We start from the raw sequence: 20,621 nt of genomic DNA, 5'->3' as shown, positions 1-20,621 counted from the left end.
GCGCTGCGCCCGGCCCCCTCAGCGCTCCGCCCGGCCCCCTAAGCGCTCCGCCCCGCAGTGAAGAGGCTGGAGCCGCGCTTTGAAAAGGAACTTTTTATTTCGAGACACCAAAAGTGGTTTTACACGATACAAAACCAGCGGGGAGTGCCGCAGCGCAAGGCCAGCGCAGAAGAGCGATGCACGACGAGCACGGTGCGGCTTCGCTGCATGTAAAGGTCAGTAATTGAACCGAAAGATACACAGTGGGTGTCGTGTAGGGTGGTGCCTACACGGGAGTCATCCAAACAAACACAAATACAGCCTGAAAATGAACCTAAGATTCACAGCGTAACAGCAAGATAACATCAGCCTCAGCAGCGCGTCGCTCCATTCCCGCTACAGCCCGGACTTGTCTCCTCATTTCATGTCTTTTCATTTCAGATATCACTTATTTCTCTAGGGCTCACCATCGGAAGCAGCACGCAGCCTCCTCAAGTCAAGCTTCCAACCACCTCATTGGAAAGCAATGCTCCGCAGGCATGAGATGTAGCAGGGAGCAGATCCGGACAAGTGTATTTACTACACCCATGGCTTTTATGCCCTCTACCATCTGCAGCATGAATAAAACACAGGAGGAAGCCTGCCAACATGCAGCATCGGGGCTCTGGAAAGCATGTAGGATGGAGACTGGTGGCATAGCAGAAAGCTTGCTGGCTGCGGACCAGAGCTCCCAGCCTGCAGCACACCATGCCTGGTTACTCTACGCCAAACAAGCAACCACTGTACTCAGGGATAATGTTGAACTGATAGCACAATTCCATCCTACAACAGCAGCGACTATAGCAATTAGCAATCAACTGTGCTCTTGACATGCAAGTTAAGCAGCACCCCTGGACAGCTGCACCCCACTGCTAATGACTGACCAGCTTCACTCCTCGGCCACAGGCTGAGGACGTGTGGCTGGAGCAGCACACGCTGTCTCTAGCTGACAGTTTCACTGCTGCTGTTGAAGAGCCTTCTAAAAGCAAAGCAGACTGCAACAAAACAAAACACTGAGATTCATAGGGCGTTACAATAATCCCTTGAATTTTAAGGTAAGTTCCATACAAATCAAACTTCCAAAAATATTTTGCAAACTCTGGCATATGGCTATGATACAGTATGTACAAATAAAATACCAGAATGGTTACATTTTATTGCTAGGGTTTTTTTTTTATTTGGTTAAGGAATTATACAGTATCGTATAAAAGGGTATGGGAAGCAGCAAGAAGCAAAGAATTGGCTTCTTGTCCTCTCAAAAGCCAAGGTTGGTTGGTTGGTTTTGTTTCATTTTTAAATACTGTGTTTGCAAATGTCACATCAAAAGCGTTTCTGTATTGGGTCATGTCTGCATTACCCAAACAGGATAGAAGAGCAACAGTGAAAGAAGCCTAGGCAACAAGTAACAGGGTTCTGGTTTGTACATTCCTTCACTGATTCATACTTCCAGAATACAATTATTAATAAAAACATCCAGTCTAAAGTTTTGTAAAAGTCAACAGTTACAAACTAACTTCCACATAAACTGGTGTCTTAGTGAGGTGGGCAACTTCAGGTCACTAATCATGCAAGAAACTCCCAACATCGCAGCTACTTGTGAGCAAAATCATCCAACTTGGCCATGATCTCACCTGCAAGAGAATCCCTTCTGCAGAAGTCATTCTCTATGTTCCAGAAGGTTCACTAGTATAAACAAACCCTGCAGTTACTCTGTTGGAAGGAAACCTCACAAAGATGTGTCAGGAGAAAACACCGATGCCACTGCACACTCCTATCCTGCATTTTACATCCTTTTGTTGGCAAAAGCACAGAAGGTAAAAGTACAAAGTGATCACGTTCACATCAGTCAGGAAACAGCCCACAGGTCTACCCTTGGGCTTTCCCCACCTGCTCACACTCCTAGTGACCAGAAGCTGTACTCAGGACACTTCATCATAATAACCCAAACAACAGCGCATGGAAGAAACCAGTAGCATCAGCAACCGTGTTCCAAAGATCTCCAGTAACCAGTTAGCAAGACCATCAGCACACTGCTGATCACACCTGAGGCATGAACTATCCAGGTGCTACACAGGTTGCACTGCAGACTTTTACCTCTTAAGCATCTGTTATTCAGTAGTTTTTTAGAAAATAGAACAGATAAGCTCATCTCCCAAAATGTAATCTGGATGCAATACAGCAAAGCGAAAAGAATGCTGAAGTGAAAACCCAAGCACTTGGTAATTTGCTCCTGTAGGCTCCTGATATAAAGCCACATTCAACTCTTCCCTCTAAAAACAAATCCTGCTAGAGATGGGCATGATTTACCACTCCTGCTTTCCTGCTTTCTAAACTCATTCATGGATGCACTTGGTCAAAAGTAGAAATTTATCTGAAGCTCTTAACCACTTTTAGGCTTACTCTCATTATAAACAGCTTGCTACCAACACAGCCCCTGACACAAACTTCCCCTTAAATATGCATAATTTACTCTATCTCAACTATTTACAAGCAGAAGCAGCCCATCTTTACAAGACAGTTTTCCTTCTGCTCTACATAAAGTGCAGCTCTCTAATTTAAGGCAAATTTCAGTGAACTATAAAACCATAGTTTTATTTCAGTATGTACACATTTTGAATTAAAAACAAGAACTCCCTTGAAAAGGAAAGAATGAGAGGAAAATGTTTCCAAGTTTGGGAATTTTCTGGATTTTAACACAGTCCCAATATTATGTCCTATGACATATATATTTGTAACTTTTTTCCTCAATAAATGCAAATGAAAAAAGAGGTGCAATGTGTACAGTAACTTAGCTCCAAAGATCAGTAAAACACTGGGAAAGTGCAGATGTAGTGTTTCATGTCCCGTAGTCTCCTTTAGCTACAGTAGCATCCATCAGTATCACATTTCTAAATATGTATCTTAGACACCTAATGCTAATCTCAGTTCTTGTAGTGAGTATTTCTCATCTCCATCTGTGTCAAATCGCTTAAAGCTCTGTGACTCTTGAGCTGTTGAGCCAAGCAGCTTTTGAAGATCTTCATGTGACAGTTTTCCATCAGCATCTTGGGTTGCTTTTTCAAAGAAATTCTGAAGATCTGCAAAGAGAGCAAGGATTGAAAAGCAGCTCCTTTAAGTACAGTGGAATATCCTATAAACTGCTCTTCCAGTTTTAACAGCACTGTTTCTTCACTACCTCGTAAAGAAATAAAGCACCCCCAGGTATGGAGCTTGCCATCTGCATTGTCACAAGCTACCAATAACAGTTTAGGAGAAAAAAGCACAAACATTTCTGGATTAAATTATACTAAATCCATAAAAAAAGTAATCCCTATTTATGGCCGTGACTAATTGCTCATTCTACAACCACTAACTGCAGACAGATACAGTTATCCTCCGCAAAAGCAAGCTTCAAATGACTGTTGCTATACCAACAGCACAGATGATACAAAGCGAAAACTGTCTACTCATTTCCTGATTCAAAACGTTGCCCTTTCAGTAGCTAAAGAGCCTGAACAGCAAGATCCAGAAACCATTTATTTGCCTAGGCAATGTTCTCTTAAAAAATTAGAGGGAAAAAAACCCACCAAAACATACACATATCTACTTCATTTTCCTTCAGTACCTTAATTCTGTCCTTGATTTCATTCCCAGTCTCTGAGGCACTTGGTATAACACTCTGTCACTCAAAACAATTATAATCCACTTTTAATGCCCATTCTTGATTAAATCCCAGATTATTTTCTTCTACATACTATTATTTTCCTTTTAGGTTTGCTTTTGTTTGGTTTTAATTACTTTTTAAAGACTCTATTCTTAAGCTTTCAAAATTGACCTCACTTCTCCCTGAATGCCCAGATACACTACCATCATTCCAGTTACACTTATAAACCTCATGAACATTAACATGAAATACAGAGAAAAAGGAAAGGTCAGCCTAGAAAGGGCATACCTTCAATGCTGGAAATTCCTGGTAAGGACAGATGTCTCAGCTGTCCATTACCCTCTGTGTTGTCATCAGCTGACCTTGAAGGCAGCCTTGAAAGGTCTGTGGGTTTTGCTGTAGTACTCAGACTACTTTCAGCTGTTACAAAACAATTCCTATTAGTCTTAACACAGAACTACAGTTAGTAGAAACAACAAAAAGTACAATAAGGCTATTTTGTCATAGATGCTGTATAGGGTAAGAATGCTGCAAAATCATTTCAGAATACAGCAGTGCTGTCCCCTTTTAGTAACTGGAAGAACAGAAGGAAGCAAGCTTTTGACAGTTACACAGCCTTACTCTTATGCTGTACTGATACGTATTTCTAAACCCCATGCAAAGAATGACTTGGAAGTGCTTTCTACTTCCCAGCCTGAAGGGCTGAATAAGCTCTATTAAGCAAATTACATCTGCCCATCTGGGTTGCTTTCCCCCTGTCAGTGCAAGCTTCCATCTTCCCCAACAGCAAGGTCTAAACTTCCAAAGTTAGCAAATCAACAAGCACAGTTCTAGTGTAATGAAGTATTTAAAAATCCTATCTTCAGCACTACCTGAATATATACAGCAAAAGTGCAGAACTGAGACAAGTCAGCAGAGACACAAACCTTTCCTCTGTGTTACACTTAGATTTTGAAGAAGCAGAAATAGATGTTACCAGGTGTAAATTTCTACAGGTTAATTGCTATATGCCTTCAAATACAAGCTCCTGATGCATGTGAATCCTGCTATACACATGGAAGGTTACCTTCAAGCTTTAGCAGTCATAGAGTTTTCTGTTATAGAGCCATCAGTTTCCTACCACTTTAACTCAAATAATCTACACCAAAGCCTTAAGGAACAGTTTAAATTACCCACCCTCATTAGTTACTCTTTGAATCACACAGGAAATCTTCAGATTTACAGATTACTATTATATGACATTCTTACCATTACTTGATGTCTCGATGAGTTTGTCATTTTCTGACTTGCCTGTGAGAGCACTGATCATCTGAAGCGTCTCTCTTAGTTTTGATACCTGAGAGTCTCTAGTTACCATTTCCTGTATATATAGAAAAGCACCTCTTCAGTAGATAGAGAAGATCAGGAAAAGAATTTAAAATACCCAAGTACTTGAGTGACTTGGAACTCTCCAGACTAAATCAAGCTTAAGATAATAGGCAGTATTTAATAATATGCATGGAAAGATGTAAGGAATAAATTCACATAGTCTATAAGAAAAACAACAGAATCGGCACCTCAACCTGAAAAGCAAGCAACTCTTTTGCAGACACCAATTTCAAAAGAATCTGACATTTAATTTCCATATTTCTTATTTAAATGAGCAAGAAAAATTATAACAAACCAGTCAAACATAATTGGAGTGAACATTTACACATTAATTGAATTGTTTCAAATGTCTGTCTGCAATGCTGATTACCTTAGTGCAGGAGTCACTGTATTTGTCAAACCAAAACCACCATATTTTTTAATCTAGAGCTCCTTTGCTCTTTTTATGAGTAGGTTCCTGATGACAGGTTGAGTTTACATCAATCCAAGCCTAGAACTGACAGTGTAACTGGTTCACTCACCTACCTTCTTCCCAGAAGATGGAAACTAAACTCAGCAGCACCACCTCTTCTTCCCACAATTTGGCCAGTTAGTCTCAAACTTACAGTCATCAGATCATTACTGAGAGGTGCCTTTCATCAATTCCTAGACTCCATTAATGCAAAGCTCCTCTAAGTCAACCCAAGAAAGTTTTTAAACCTGGATAAATGCCATAAGCCCATTTGTGGCATGAACCCACACCAGTTGGGCTAGCTTTGCTGAAAGCATGGCTGAAAGCACAGGTACTCAAACTGAATGCCAGAGACCCCTCTTCCACTGGACCATTGTCTGAACCTCCCAAGATTCTTTCAGCCACATGGAAGGATATTACAGCAGCTCTACTATGTTATCACATAGGTAGTCAGCATGGCAAGACTTTAAACTATTACAACATTTCTTCCACCCTGATTGACATCCTGTCCCCAAAATGGGGTGGATAAGCTCTTCTTCTACTCTGAACTTTTAAAAGAAGCTTGATCAGCTTGGCCTGCTTGCAGATATTTCCACAATTATGTTTAATTTAAAACATGATTGTGAAGATAATGACATGCTCTACTAGTCCAGTGGAATTAGCGTTTCCTTACTTTTACCTTCAGTTCTTTATTTGAATTAGTTTCATTATCTATTTGATCTTCATTTTCCACATTTTGAGAGGTAGTTGCATCATTCCCCTACAGGAGAAATGGAGGAGAGACAAGTTTATTCATGTGTTCATTATTTATTACAAATAGAGTTTCTTTCCTTCAAATCTGGCAGGCACAAAGCAGGAAAAAACAGAAGAAATACACACTAGAATAAACATGAAGGTTATGTAATTTAACACAGCAACATCAGCATGTTCCTTATTGCTAAACATACAGAACACGTTCCTAGAGACTGGCTCCACTACGGCATAAAGCACTGGATGCCACAAATGAACATATTTAGTATTAATTTTATGGGGATTTTAGCATTTAAGCACCACTGGACAACCCAGAGGTCCACCTAGCTCTTAATTGGTCTTAACAGCCCCATGCCAGACTGCCTTCCTAAAACATAGAGGTTTGTGAATCCCATTCATTAAGCAATCACTCAAGTCTTAAATGTCATAGTGGTTTGGACATTTTTCTGTAGATTCTGCAGGGAAGAAATTATTCTTTCAGGGATACTCTTAACACTGATTATCTGTTCAGAAACATGGAACAAATTCCAGCCTTTTCAAATTAAGTCCTAAGTGTCTCAAATTTCATTCTGATGCTTTCTTTAGCTAGGTTTGAAAAAGCTGTATCTGTAGTGCATAGAACACATTGAAACTACCAGCCTGAGTATATACCCTTAGACATCAAATACTTACCACACTGGTAGACAAGTTTTCTCTTTTGTCCAGATTATTCCCAGAAAGGGTAGCATGTTCTAATAGCATAACCCTCTGGCTGAGGTTACCAATGGCTGAATCCACATTTAGAAGCTTGATGTCATTCAACTTTTGGTACGCCACTACAGTGTTATTTAGCTCTCCCAAGGCTGCATGCAGTGACTGGCTTTCCTGAAATATAAAACCAGCACACATCAATTTACTCAGCCTCTGCAGCACCTTGCTATTAACAGCATGGTGACTGACCCAGTTTAACTGGGCAGACTTTACACTGGCTCTCCACTGACACCACTGAAAACATCCAACTGGAAGCTTCCAGAAAGTTATTCCAGCTTTCAAAGTTTGAAACAGAGATTCTTCCTTAGGGCTAACCTCTTTGTTGCTAATGTAATCACTTCAACTGTGCCAGCAAACACAGAAAACCTATTCATCTTGTTTTCCAGGGCAAGTTTAGTAACCACACCAACTGTTTTTCCCAAGGAAGAATGTACTAGGCATATTTCTACACAAGGTTTGTTTTTGAGGAAGATATCGACTGTTTTAAACGTGAATAAATGCAGTCCTTCCATTCCAACCCATTCAGCTAAACACCCACACATTACCTTTTCTTTTGGTTGTTGCTGAATCCCTGCCTTCCACATCTCAACACATTGAGGGTGACTCAACACAGGCCACTCCTAAATTTGCTCAGGTTAACAAATACCTGCTATAAAATCCATTCCATAAAAAAGCATTTAATTCATTTCCATTTACATGAGCAAAGTACACCTATAATTTCTTGGATATTCATCGTTTTACTCCTCACCCATTTACAACACAAAAAAAGCACTCTCAAACTAGGGTACTCTCCTTTTTGCACATACACAGGAACAACTACAGCTGAATGAATGTATACTTTCTTTGGAAGGATATTATCTGTAGTGTCTTGATAAAACACCACTTGTTATACACTACAGTACCGCAAAACCCACCCAAAAAGCTACGTATCAGTGATACTTGTACCAATATTCCTTATGCAAGGGGGGGAAAATACCTTTCTGCAGTTTTCTGTCTGATTTTTCTCAGTTCTTGGCATAACAGTGGAGGGAAGTGAAGGTATCTGTTTTAATTCCCTCTGAGAAAAGAAGCAGAAAATTATGTTGCAATTCTGTGGGGGCTGGAACCAGATGATCTTCAGGTCCTTTTCAACCCTAACTATTCTATGATTCTGTGTAACCAAATGCTTGCAAAAAAACATACTGAGCTATTAATAACTGGCTGGGTGTAGCAAAGGATGTTTTGCTACAGTTATAGGCACTCATGCCTATTGTGCATGGAGTATTTTAACTACACTAATAGAGTTTCCACTTTCAAGTACAGAAGGTCCAAATTTATTTTAATTAAACCCTCCTAATGAGCTCTTCTCCATTTAGTGAAGTTTTATGATACACATTTCACTGATACCATACACATTGCCACATCTGCAATGTTTCTGTAACACCCATTGACTGCATTAAGTTTTATAATGAGCCTAATTTAGATTTTATCTGCAAGTATTCATAATAAAGTAATGCTGTCTTGCAGTTTAGCTGGAAAACTTTAATTACTGGCTCAGTTTGTTAATCCCAAGTGAGATGTTGGTATAAATAGAGTAGTTTCTGGTAAAGACAGGCAGTAATTTCATCCTTATTTCAACCAACAAACTCTATCTCAATGCTTCCACTATCCATGATGCTACAACAGTGCAGACAGTTACTATAAGCAGTATGCTGCCTCATAAAGAAGCAGACTCCCAAGGCTCCACGTCTGTTTAGTACAAAGCAAAAATATGCAGGATAAGGAGTGTTGTAGGGACCAACAATTCTAGCTCCAGAGAAATACAAACTTGGTACCATACAGGAGATGCCACACAGGGGTTAGAAGATCAGCTTACTAATGTACCAAACCCACGGAAACTTCAAAAGTATCTTGAAAGGCATAAAGCAGAACTCCAGATAGTTCTTACAGCTTGCTTCACATTAAGCTGCTAACTAGTAAAACCCATGTTAAATCAACACATTTTCTTACCACGTCATTCTGAAGGATTTCTATGGATTTCTTGTATTCTTCAATAGCTGTCTGTATATTTTCAACATCATGCGAAACACTGGTAAGTGTGCTGCCTATGTTAGCTACAGTCTGGAATAAAGAAAGACGACAAAAACCTCAGCCTTCCTCAAACTTCACTGTCCCAAAGTTTCAACTACTGAACACAATTGTTTTGTTAGTTAAGCTGCAGGCAGATTGCCACAAAAAATATGCAGGGGCATTTGAAGTATCCAGAGCTCTTTCTGCAGGCAAACCTGCAAATTCTACCCATCGCCTCTCCAGACCAGTAAACAAAGATACACTTTACACCACGAAAGCTTAAGCTAGAGCCAAAATTATGGGTTTGCTACTCCCACTCCCCAAGCAATACTAATGCACTGGCATCAATATCAAAAATAATCCTGGTATGTAGACATCTTACCTCCTCTTTACATGGCGTATCCATATTGAACACTAGGATGTCAGTACCACCAATTTATCCTGCCTCAATTGTCTTTCAGAGGCACCCATCAGACACATCATACACCACAAAATTTGTCTACCAAAGGCTGCAGATTAAATTGCCCTTTTTAAAATGAAAGAATGGCTCTGAATTATCAGAAAAGCCCCCATGAATTCTGCAGGTACAATCACTGTGCTTCAACAGCTACTTTTGCTTCTGACTACAAACATCTCACCCTGCCCTTGCCTTCACCCATGTGAACTCCCCTGGCCCCCAGCTATCACTTTAGAAAGTAACTACGCTGTAAAGCTGCACCAGCGTTTTAACAGCTGATGGCACAACACCTATCAGAGTCAGACCATCAGCTAGGACATCCACAAACACCAGTGCAAACTACAGTAACAGGACAGAGTATACCCCTATGCTTCTCATTCCATTTTTAATGCTTTCTTCAGTCATTAAAACAACACATCTAAAACCCTTTCTCCTATGACCCTGTAAATGCTCATAAGCTCTTAAGGCACTGAAGTGACACTCTAGCTAACCAAACTACATTCAAACAATATTCACACAGATCTTCCAGCTTTCCATTTTGCAAGCCTGAACACAGATTCAGTAAGCAATCTCTGCCGGGGAAGACCTCAGGACACCTTCAGCACCTTTCACTAATCTGAACAAAAGCCTTTGCCCAAGAGGAATTCTCAGTAACCCTTCAGGACTCTAACACCAGCAGGCAGCTTCTCATTTTCAGGAACAGTACCTACAGGGAAAAAGGCTTAAGAAAGCTAAAAGCCTATTCTAAGAATAGCAGCCTTTTCAGAGAATCACAGAATCATTTGGATTGAAAATGACTTTTAAGATCGAGTCCAACTATTCATTAACTTAGAAGGGCCAAGTCCAACTTTGAACCATGTCCCCAAGCACCACACCTACACAACCTTTAAATACCTCGAGGGATGCTGCCTCAACTGTCTTCCTGGGTAGCCTCTTCCAATGCTTGACAGCCCATTTGGTGAAGATATTTTTCTTAATATTCAATCTAAATCTCCCTGGCACAACTTGAGGCCATTTTTTTCTCATCCTATCACTTATTACTTGGTAGAAGACACTAACCTGCACCTCAATACAATTTCCTTTCAGGTTCTTGTAGAGACCAACAGGGTCTCCTCTGAGCTTCCTTTTCTCCAGGCTGAACAACTTCAGTTCTTTCAGCTGCTTCTCATAACACTTGCTCTCCAGACCCTTTACCAGCTTCACTGCAATTTGCTGGCCCCGCTCCAGCACCTCAATGTCTTTCTCGTAGTGAGGGGCCCAGGACTGAACACAGGATTCACAGTGCGACCTCACCAATTCCCAGTACCGGGGGATGATCACTGCCCCAGCCCTGCTGGCCACACTTTGTCTGATACAGGCCAGGATGCTGCTGGCTTTCTTGGTTGCCTGGGCACAAGCTGGCTCATGTTCAGATCTATTCATCAGCACCCCCTTTCCATCAGGCAGCTTTCCAGCCATTCTTCAAGCCTGCAGCATTGTATGGGGTTGTGTTCCAGGTGCTGTGCCCCGCACTGAGCCGTGCAGAATCTCATACCACTGGCCAGAGCACATTAATCCAGCCTGTCCAGATCCCTCTGCAGAGCCTTCCTTCCCTCCACCAGAACCAACACTCCCACCCATCTTAGTGTCATCTGGAAACGTACTGAGGATACAGTCAATGCCCTCATCCAGATCATTGATAAAGATATTAAACAGAGCTGGCCCCAACCGTGAACTCTGGAGAACAACCCTTGTGACTGTCTTCCAACTGGATTTAACTCCATTCATCACCACTCCTTGGGCTCAGCCATCCAGGCAGTATTTTACCCAGCAAAGGGTACACCAGTCCAAGCCATGAGCAGACAGTTTCTCCAGGAGAATGCTGTGAGAAGCATTGTTAAAGGCTTTACTGAAGTTCAGGTAGACAACATCCACAGCCTTTCCCTCATCCACCACCTGGGTCACCTTGCAGAGAAGGAGACCAGGTTAGCCAAGCATGACCTGTCCTTCACAAACCCATTTGGCTGGGCCTGATCACCTGGCTGTCCTGTATGTGCTGCACGATGGCACTTAAAGGTGATCTGCTTCATAACCTTCCACAGCACTGAGGTCAGACTGACAGGCCTGTAGTTCCTCAGATCCTCCTTTTGTCCCTTCCTGTAGAAGGGCATCACATTTGCTAACCTCCAGTCACTTGGGACTTCCCTGGTTAGCCAGGACTACCAACAGACAGTTTCTCCAAAGAAAGGCAGGTAATTCCAAAGACAGCTGGATGCAACAGACAGCTAAACAGGAGCTTTTCACCAGGCTATCAAAAGCTAGGCTACCACCCATGCTTACCAAAGTTCTATGTGACAGGAGGTAGTGCAACATGCACACAGATGGCATCAAGAGAGCAGTGGCAACAGATGCCACATCTAACACCTTAGACTCAACAGTGAGACTGGGAAGAACTCAAAAGTTCTCAGGATATTTGATTTTCACAAAGTGTGACAAGGATGGACTTACTCCAACATGAAAAAGCCTTGTTGCTCAGCAGACTGCTAGAAGCTGGAACCTACTGGCCCACACACTTTGTCCTGACAGTACTGAAGGCAGCAAGATGACAAAAAGATCTTTATACACTGTTTGTATATATAAATATATATACACACACATAAAGTAGGTGCAGTTTTCAGACTAGGTACTGCCTTAAGGCTTACTTCTGATGCGACACTAAAAATACAACATATTCATAACCTCAGATTAGAAGCTTAGACAACAGCTTTGTACTCATCCTGTAAAAAGAGATCCCAGCAGCCTGATCAGCCAAACCACACTAGTTGCTTTGCATATAACTAGCTTGTTGATTATACATTAATCTTGTAGGAAACGAGAAGTGGAAACCCATAAAAGCCACAAAAGACTAGACTGAGATTAGCTATTAGCCCAATATAAATGTTTATTGCTAATTGCCCATAACTGCTATGGAAAAGCTGGGGAAGTTTCAACAAACCATTCTTTGTAGCAAAGTAAAAAGGACAGTTCTTGTGTCACCCAGTAAGGCCCGTCTTCCAAGGGGCTGCCAGAAAACCATCCCAATACAACTCATGTTTTGCTATTCATATACTGAACACCTAGAAAGCTCCCACACTAAGGTTCCAGGCTCACTGCTCCCAAGTCAGACTCCTATCCCCCTCAAGACTGTAAATGCAGAACCAGATATACAATTATATACTGCTCAAGATGGGAAAGTTTTCCAGACAGCAGACCATTTTCTTTTCCAATTAGAAGCTAAACAAACCACCTATTTGCAAGCAGAGCAGTAAAACTTCAAAGTGACTTAATGTTAAAACTAGCAACCTGACGGAAAGCAACATAACAATCAGGTCCAAAGTAAAAAAGAGACAACATAATATAAAAAAATGCATCTCCAGAAACAAACATGGCCTTCAACTTTTTTACCTGCCCTAAGTTATTGTAGGACCATATAATATCAAGTATATGAAGTCTAATTCAAAAACAAGAAAAGCAAATATTCCTCTCAGACAATTCAAGTAACTCCTGTTGCCACTGCTGTCCCCAAGAGTACAGCCACAGCCCAGCATTCAGCAGCACAGAACACATTTACCAATAGCCACATTTATAATACTTGCCTTCTGAAGTTTCTCTACTGTGAGAGGAAGAGAAATCAGATCAGAAGCAGACTTTATGTTGTTTTTGAGATGATTTACTGTTGAGGTCAATAGCGATATCTAAAACCAAAGAGGAATATTTAGAATTAGTCAACATAATCCTGATTCTGAACTTCCCCAATCCTAATGACTTAATTTGTAACATTACAGCATAAAGCAAGACAGAATTATACATGTACACACACAAAAAGCACCCATCTCCAGGTTAGAAGTCCTGCTTAAACCGAGACACTAGGCCATGCCTATAAGCCACAGAAGCCCCTCTTTTCAAAAAGGTAGCTTCTGCCCATTTTATATTAATTCCTTTAGAGAGAGGCTGTTGCCCAAGAAAGATACAAAGAATTGTGCAAGATGCACTTACGTGGAGGAAACAGTCATCCACTCATTGTATTTAGCAATCAAACCTGGCGGGCAAAACCCAGCAAAGCATGTAACTTCTCTGAGTAACAGACAAAGAAGTTGCATGCATTACCCACACCTTCTGCTGCATAAGTGGAACAGTAACAACCTAGGTACAGTGGGTTAGCTCAATTTCTGTCAACTGTTTGACCCAGACAGCAAGGTATTCAATGAGTCTTCAAGATTACTTATTCACTCCAACTGAGAGGTTGTCAAATAAACTAAAACCAGCTACCTGCTAGTCATTCATGGCTAACACTATCACTTTAAGATCGATCTGTAGCCATCAGTAGTGAAAATAATTTCTTCTCACATTTGACAGCACAAAACCAACTTTATTCTGGTTAAAAGAGAAAAAAAAAAAGTTGTTTCACAAGCTGAGGAAATGAGCAAGATCCCAGTGTTACGTTAGGCCTATGTTGATCAGTTTGAGTGCAGTCTCTTTAGTTCCACAGCTGTGAATATTGGCTGAAATAATTCCCAGCAGCACATCCCAACGATTCATGGAAAATAATAAAAAACTAACTAAATTTTGATTCCCAGGAGAGCTAGCTCAGACTATAAACAGACCCTGAAGGAACTTGAGGGCCTGCAAGAACCATGTGAAAGTATCTTTAACATCCAGATGCAGATGATAGTGTTTTTAAAGTCCAGTGAAACACCTAAATATCTGTAGATAATGCATACTGCCAGATGCCAAAGAAAACTTGTCAAATCTATTTGCGTGCCTCATTTAGCACTTAACCACTGCATGGGACTGAAGAAAAAACAATGTGAACAGGCACCTCAATACTCTTAAAATTAAACGCAAAACACCAGTGTTGGAGAGGACACTTCTTGATATTGCTGTGAGCAGCTCTGAACTTTCACATTCTGTGGCAAGAACTTCAATAAGAACCTTGCTGGATGCTTTGTTTGAAGCATGAGGTAATAGAGCAACTGAGGAGACAGCCTTCTGTTAAGTGGCTTAGGTTTAGCTGCATAAACAGAGCTAAGATTTACACCAGCTCGGATGCTGAGTGCATATGAGCAGATTTTACATTCACAAGACATCAGTGCGTCATTTGTAGCAATGTGAACTTGCACTGATTTGGGTAACTGTTTTCCACACTTACGAAACATTTGCAGATGCTTTCTGAAATGTCAAATCTCTCATCATGAACACCGGACTCATCTGGCAGGAAAAAGAAGAACTGCCCAGTCTCAGGTTCTTTTAAGTTCTGCCTGAAGTCTATCCACCAGTTGTGCAATTTCTTCTCTTTGTGATCAGTCTCCAGTCCAGATGGATGCTCAAACCTTGTTTGTTTGTTTAATAATAAGGCTTATGCTCCAGTTTAAAAGTTCAGCATATGGTCACAGAAGGCCTTAGATAAAAGCTCAGCACTGCACCTGAAATGCATTTCTGTGCAAATAAGCTTCAATGGACTATTTTATCGTTTTTCAAAACCAAGCACTGATCCCTCTCACCTGTTTATTGATCTCCGTGATATTTATCCAAACTTTATTTAGCCCCAGTTCTCCAGTCTCGATTTGTTCGAGTTGCTTTTGCTTCTGCACCAAATCTTCGTTCAGTTTAGGGATTTCCTGGAATGATGTCTTTTGATTAGATTCCACTAAAAAATAAATAAATTAAAAGGAAGAATAATTAAATTAAAAAGTCCAGGTAAACAATATTGAAAGGTGGAAAACAAATGACAGGCAGCAACATCTACAGCAGCAAAAGAAGGCAATAACATTTCCTACATACCGGTTTATTGCCAATTCAGAATTAAGTGTTTGTTCAGAATTACAGCTGTTTTAAGAGTACTCATGTCTGCAGAGAAAACCCAGAGAGACTGTACAAAATGTAACACTTTGCAATAGTACTGTCATTCTGGCAAGCCTCAGTAGGTCTTTATTTAGTGCAGTTATTTTGCATTACTTTCAGAGGAACATGAAATAGTAATGGGACTGTAAGAACTGCCAACACCACCAGGGCAAAGGAAGCACGTGAAATGAACCTCTGTGCCCTTCTCAAGCCTCCAAAGAGACTGATGATGAAATTAACTCCAAGGAGATTATCGTGATTACAGTTGTTCTGTGTAACAGGAAGACAAGTGAACATACAACCTTGCATACTAACATCTGTTGGTAAACAAATCAGTAAACAGGGTCCTTGGAAATAAAGTCGGTTATTACAGCAATTAACACTACATGGAAGGGGGAAACATGCAGCTCAAACCAACTCAAATGAGCCTCAGAAATGCAGCTCTTCCAGGTTGGCAGTGACTAAGCTATTTAGCTGCAAGCACTATTAGGTAACCCTAAATCCTTAGGGCTGGCAAACAAATAAGCAAAGGTTTTGAGATGGAGATGACAGAGTTTGTCAAAATCTCTACCTCCACCCTGTAATGTAGCACAGAATACTCCACAACAAATCACCACTGAGAACATGCTGTCAAGAGCAGTGGGATGTACAGGGTATGTAACTGGCAGGTCCCAGAACAGATTTCCATGCATCTGGTCAAAACCAGAAAGCCTTCAGGAGGGCTTCATGACTTGGTGCCCAAATAAACACAACTGAAAAGACATACACCTTCAGAAACCCTCTTCACTTTTCTGGAAGCAAGTCCTCACTGTCATTTCTAGGGACAGAGTAATCTGCTCGGATCATCCAGATCCAAACAACACTTTCAGTTACACACAACCTTGAAAGGTTTACTTTGGTCAAAACAGACTGAGAACTAATTGAGGGTTTAACACAAGCACTCCACACCAAATCTGAGCTTTCAGAGGCTCCTGTAGACAAACTATTTTCTGTTTTGCCACTCTTCCTGTGTACAGTGAGACTCCACTGAAGACTTTTACAGTGATAGAATGCATTACTGTTCGTAGCACAATTACTAAGAAGGGAAACACCACAATGACTTCCCTCTATCCCAAACATACTAGATACAAAGATGTCTCGTTCTTAAAAAGCACCCATAACACACTCAGTCTGTTCAAAGGATGGCAGAACATTAAAATACGACCACAGGAATCTGCTCTTATGGGGAAAAAATCTGGATGAAGATTCAGAGGAAGAAAGTTCTTTTTTCAAACCCACTGTAGGGACAGATAGATCCCATGCCTTTGTTCCTCCATCCATCCACACGTTTTACCAAAGCACAGCGTTACCTTTTAGAACCAGGTTACTCTTGCTATCTGTTTTTTGTTGCTGCTTTTAACGCTGTGCCTCATTCTGAGGCTCCCATCCAGCTTCTAGGTATGCTATTACAGTGGCAGGGACATCTGAGACTGTTCTACCACTAGATGAAATACTAGATGCATGGCTTTTCTATCAAAGCTACTAAGGAGAGAAAAAGCACATCTGTGACTGCCAGACAGGAAGCTCGGAGAGAACAACTGCTTTAACAAAGGGGTCCATGTAGAACAGGAATAATGAAACTTAACTACACCAAAGCCAACAAATGTTGTCATTGTGCAAAACTTCTGCTTAAAGCAGACCAGTCCAAGAAGAGAAGCAGTCAGCTTACCCAGGACACAGCAACACCTACTGCAGGGCTGTTTGGTGCACTCACCGCCACAAAGAAGGGCCTGTAACTAAAGGTGTCCCCTGTAACTGGTGGACACCAGCTACAGCTTACTTTCAGAGTTCAGTATCAGTTAATATAAAAGCACATCTATCAGGAGCACTTTCTCTCACTGCCAGCCAGCCAGTAGGTTCCACCTTGGCAGCCAACTCCCCACCTCACAGCAGTTACACAACTGAACAGGAAGCCTCAAACACCAATAGCAATGAGCTTCTACATGCATTTCCTCAATGCCTCTTTCACCACAAACAAATCAAGTCCTCTGCTTAACTCCTGCTCTTGCAGCCTCCTAATTTAACTGATGTCATCAGCCTTATGATTAAGGTCATCTTCATGTCATGAACACAAAAATTCAAAGATGAAGACCAAAGCTGTAGGACAAAACCCATGGTCAACAGAGGTGGTCCTCATGCAAAACATAACTCCTCAGCTTTCCTGAAGCAGCTAGAGACTACCCGAATGCCTAAGCTTCACTTTCTTTTGCCCTATTTGCACAGCTCCTTAGCTTATCTTTGCCTTTTTCAATGCATATGATTTTAAACACTACCAGAACAATGCACCAAAACATACACTGCATTCAGAGATGAGGTATACAGAACATATGTTACAGACAAGTCTCACTGCTACAGAAGTTAACACTGAAATCTTACATGGACAGGAAAAACCTGAGAGCTACAAGCAAAATGCTTCACATTAACTCCATACTTCTAAGTATTAAACATAATGTAAGTCTACACCATATGCAACACATGAAAGCTGAACAAGAACAGGCTTCAAGCAAGATGAACATTCAGAGGAAACAAGGAAAAAACATAATACCAAAGAAACATTAAAATTGCATAACACTTTAGGAAGTATTAAAGATTTTAACAAGAGCCCAAAACAAGAACATTGTTTTACATTATTTTAAGGGATGAATCAAAACCCCTTAAGACTGCTGTTCCAGAGCTGATCAGAACTCTCTTTTTAAGCAGGGGCTTTCTTTAGAAGAGAGCACTTCTAAGACAGGAATTTTAGAAATGAAAGTACAAGCAACTACAGGCCCACCTGGTCTTGCTCCTCGAAACACACAGAGCAGACAAGAATATATAATATTTGCCTTAGATTCCCCCAGCCACCAAGTATTTTTGGCTCAGAGGACTCTCCAATTCAGGGTCAGCTAGCCTCCTCAGTACTTTCAGGCTTTGAATAAGCAGGTAAGCAACTAAAGCTCTCCCTCTTGCCCAAAGCAGATGTGAAACAGTGTAGTTACATCTATACTTACTAGTCCGAAACTTCTCTTTTATTGCATCCAGATCCTCCTTGAGGGCCACCTGCATCCAGACTAAGCCAACACACGCTATCACACAAGCGGCGAGAATGACAAATGAACATAATGGGTAACAGAACTTGCAGCATCGTAGATAGTCTCCCCTGGATAAAACACAAATAACAGGTTGTGAATATTCAACAACACATAGAAAAGCTTAATTCCTAAATGCTGCTCCATCGAAGCAAGGGACAGTGCTAGAACAGCAGATGTTTTGGCTGACAAGAGCTAAGAGCTTTTCCAAGAATAAATAAGGCTCTACAGTGGATCAGGGCTATTGCTGTCTGTTCAGTTCATCCTCAGGAGGCACATCTAGCATATTTAAGAGCAGCTGTCAGGTTTTCCATACTAAGATTTCCTGCTCTGCTCACATAAGCTTATGTTAGGAACATCTGCTTGATAGCTTGGGAGGCAGGCTTTGAAAAAGGGTATTACCATAATTTTATAGCAAGTACTTCTAGATTATCCTAAACTGTGAAAGCCAAAGTTTCTCTGCAACATGCTTGCTTTTAGATATTATTAAAAGACCATTAATAACTTAACTGAGAAGTTTATTTACTGACAAAGCTCATTACGTCCATGAGAAACCAGCACGGCAGCAGCTCGAGCATACAAGACTGTGCCATAAACACACAATAGTTGTGCTCAACACTTGAAACCAACTGCCCCAAGCTGCCCTAAGGACTTCAGCTGCGGTGAGCATTAGACATTAAAAACAAGAACTAGAAAGCCTAAAGGACACTTCAGATCTACTCTGACCCCTCACCAGGTGACCTGTTGGGCCACACACACTCGGCGTAGCTCTAAGTCTCTCCCGGCAGCCCCCAGCTCCCCACCACCCTCCCCAGCGGCGGAGCGCACCCCAGAGCCCGGCGCTGAGGGCCGGAGCCCAAGCCGGGTAGGCACAGGTCGGGCCGGGTACCGGCTGCAGCCCCAGGGACTCACTTGCCGCAGCGGCCCCGCTCCCCGGCGAACTCGTCCTCCTCGGAGCTGGACTCAGAGTCGGAGGCGGGCGGCTCCGTGCGCAGCAGCCGGTGGCCCGAGCCCTTCTTAGCGGGCTTCTTCCTGCGGCCGTCGGCGGCCAGGCCGATGAGAGCGTTCAGCTCCTTCCGCTTCTTCATCCTCTTGTGGGGCGGCGGCACGGTCGGCGGCTGGCTCCCGCCTCCCTCTTCCTCCTCCGCCGCCGTCGCGGCGGCCGCCGCCAGCGCAGCCCGGCTCGCCAGCCTGCGGCCCGGCCGCGGCTACAGGCGCTCCGCGGGGCCGCGGCCGCTGCTCCCCCGCCGGCCCCGCAGCGGCTCGTCCGGCCCCACCGCCCGCCCCGCCCGCGCCATGGCTGCTCCCAGCCCTCCGCGCCCACCCACTCCACCTGCCAGCAAGCCGCGTTTCCATTGGGCAGAGCGGGGCCGCCCCACTCGGGGCTTAAAGGCCCAGGCGCGCTCTCCACGGGGGTCAGGGGTTGTGATGGAGGGTTGCGGGTTCGAGTCCTGACTCTGGCAAATGGGACGCGCTGTGGAGGAGGTGCCGTGAAGCGGCCGAGCGGAGGGGCACGGCCCGGCTTGGTGCCTCCCTCCACGGTTACCTCTGTCCCCTCGCCCGCGAGCTCAGCGGGGGCCCTTGCTCGCAGAGATACCCGTGGTAGAGAAGCGGTGTTGCCTGGAAGCTGCCCGCCTTTTGCCTGCCCCGAAGTTGCAGCGTTGCCCAGCCCTTTGGCTGACACAGCACCGCAAGCCCAGCCCGGTGCAGCATCCACCGCAGCCGCTGTGGCACAGATGCTGCCCTCACTGTTCTTAAGATGCGACTTAAAACGTTAGCTCTCTCGGGGTGCGGTGGGGGGAGCTGTCAGCCGGGATGGGAATGGGTGGAAATGAGGGTGAAACCTTGGGAAGCAGGAGTGTGTGATGAAAACCTTGGCGGGGAGGAAGTTCACCGTATGCCTGCTTTCTCCTGAAAGCCTGAAGGCTTGTCTGCACTAAAAGCATAAAGAACCGCATGTAAACCAGCAATATTCCCAAGTGATGCTTCCCACGCCCCTCGGGATGGTCCTTCCACACCCTCACTCAGCCATGTTCTTCAGTTTTGCTTCCCTGAGAGCCTCGGTCGCGCTCGGTCTCTGCGGTCTTCCTCGGTCGGCGGTGCGGGGCTCTAGCTCTTCCCCTGCCTCCCCAACCCGCATCCTTGCGGTCCCCGGCTGCGGGTAATAAG

The 20,621-nt window shown here is 42.9% G+C and overlaps 1 protein-coding gene across 2 annotated transcripts; it reads right to left on the bottom strand.

Annotated features, from left to right (window-relative positions):
• Window positions 1-78: 78 nt before the first annotated feature.
• On the bottom strand, window positions 79-19,639 carry EFCAB14 (EF-hand calcium binding domain 14). Of its 2 annotated transcripts, XM_034063826.1 has the most exons (11): window positions 19,365-19,638; window positions 18,375-18,523; window positions 15,006-15,151; window positions 13,101-13,199; window positions 8,970-9,080; window positions 7,957-8,037; window positions 6,903-7,094; window positions 6,160-6,240; window positions 4,910-5,021; window positions 3,950-4,081; window positions 79-3,095 (listed from the first exon to the last, which is right to left on the bottom strand). In XM_034063826.1, exons 1-11 carry the CDS (start codon window positions 19,538-19,540, stop codon window positions 2,920-2,922), a joined length of 1,455 nt encoding a protein of 484 aa, XP_033919717.1. In that variant the 5' UTR covers window positions 19,541-19,638; the 3' UTR covers window positions 79-2,919. The 2 variants fall into 2 exon arrangements, with proteins under 2 accessions (XP_033919717.1, XP_033919718.1); XM_034063827.1 differs by lacking the exons at window positions 7,957-8,037; window positions 8,970-9,080 and having other exon boundaries at window positions 19,365-19,639.
• Between the last annotated feature and the right edge of the window lie 982 nt (window positions 19,640-20,621).

Source organism: Melopsittacus undulatus, chromosome 6 (genome assembly GCF_012275295.1).
Source record: "Melopsittacus undulatus isolate bMelUnd1 chromosome 6, bMelUnd1.mat.Z, whole genome shotgun sequence".
Lineage (NCBI taxonomy): Eukaryota > Metazoa > Chordata > Aves > Psittaciformes > Psittaculidae > Melopsittacus > Melopsittacus undulatus.
The sequence above is the reverse complement of the archived record's forward strand: the minus strand, read 5'-3'. Positions and strand labels throughout refer to the sequence as shown.

What these genes read in the sequence shown, in the direction of transcription:
- EFCAB14 (XM_034063826.1), bottom strand. Translation starts at nt 19,540, where the DNA reads ATGAAGAAGCGGAAGGAGCTGAACGCTCTCATCGGCCTGGCCGCCGAC. An exon ending in GAGCGGGGCCGCTGCGGCAA is followed by an intron (nt 18,524 to 19,364) that starts GTGAGTCCCTGG and finishes TGTTTTATCCAG; the next exon opens with GGGAGACTATCTACGATGCT. An exon ending in AGACAGAAAACTGCAGAAAG is followed by an intron (nt 7,095 to 7,956) that starts GTATTTTCCCCC and finishes TTTATATTTCAG; the next exon opens with GAAAGCCAGTCACTGCATGC.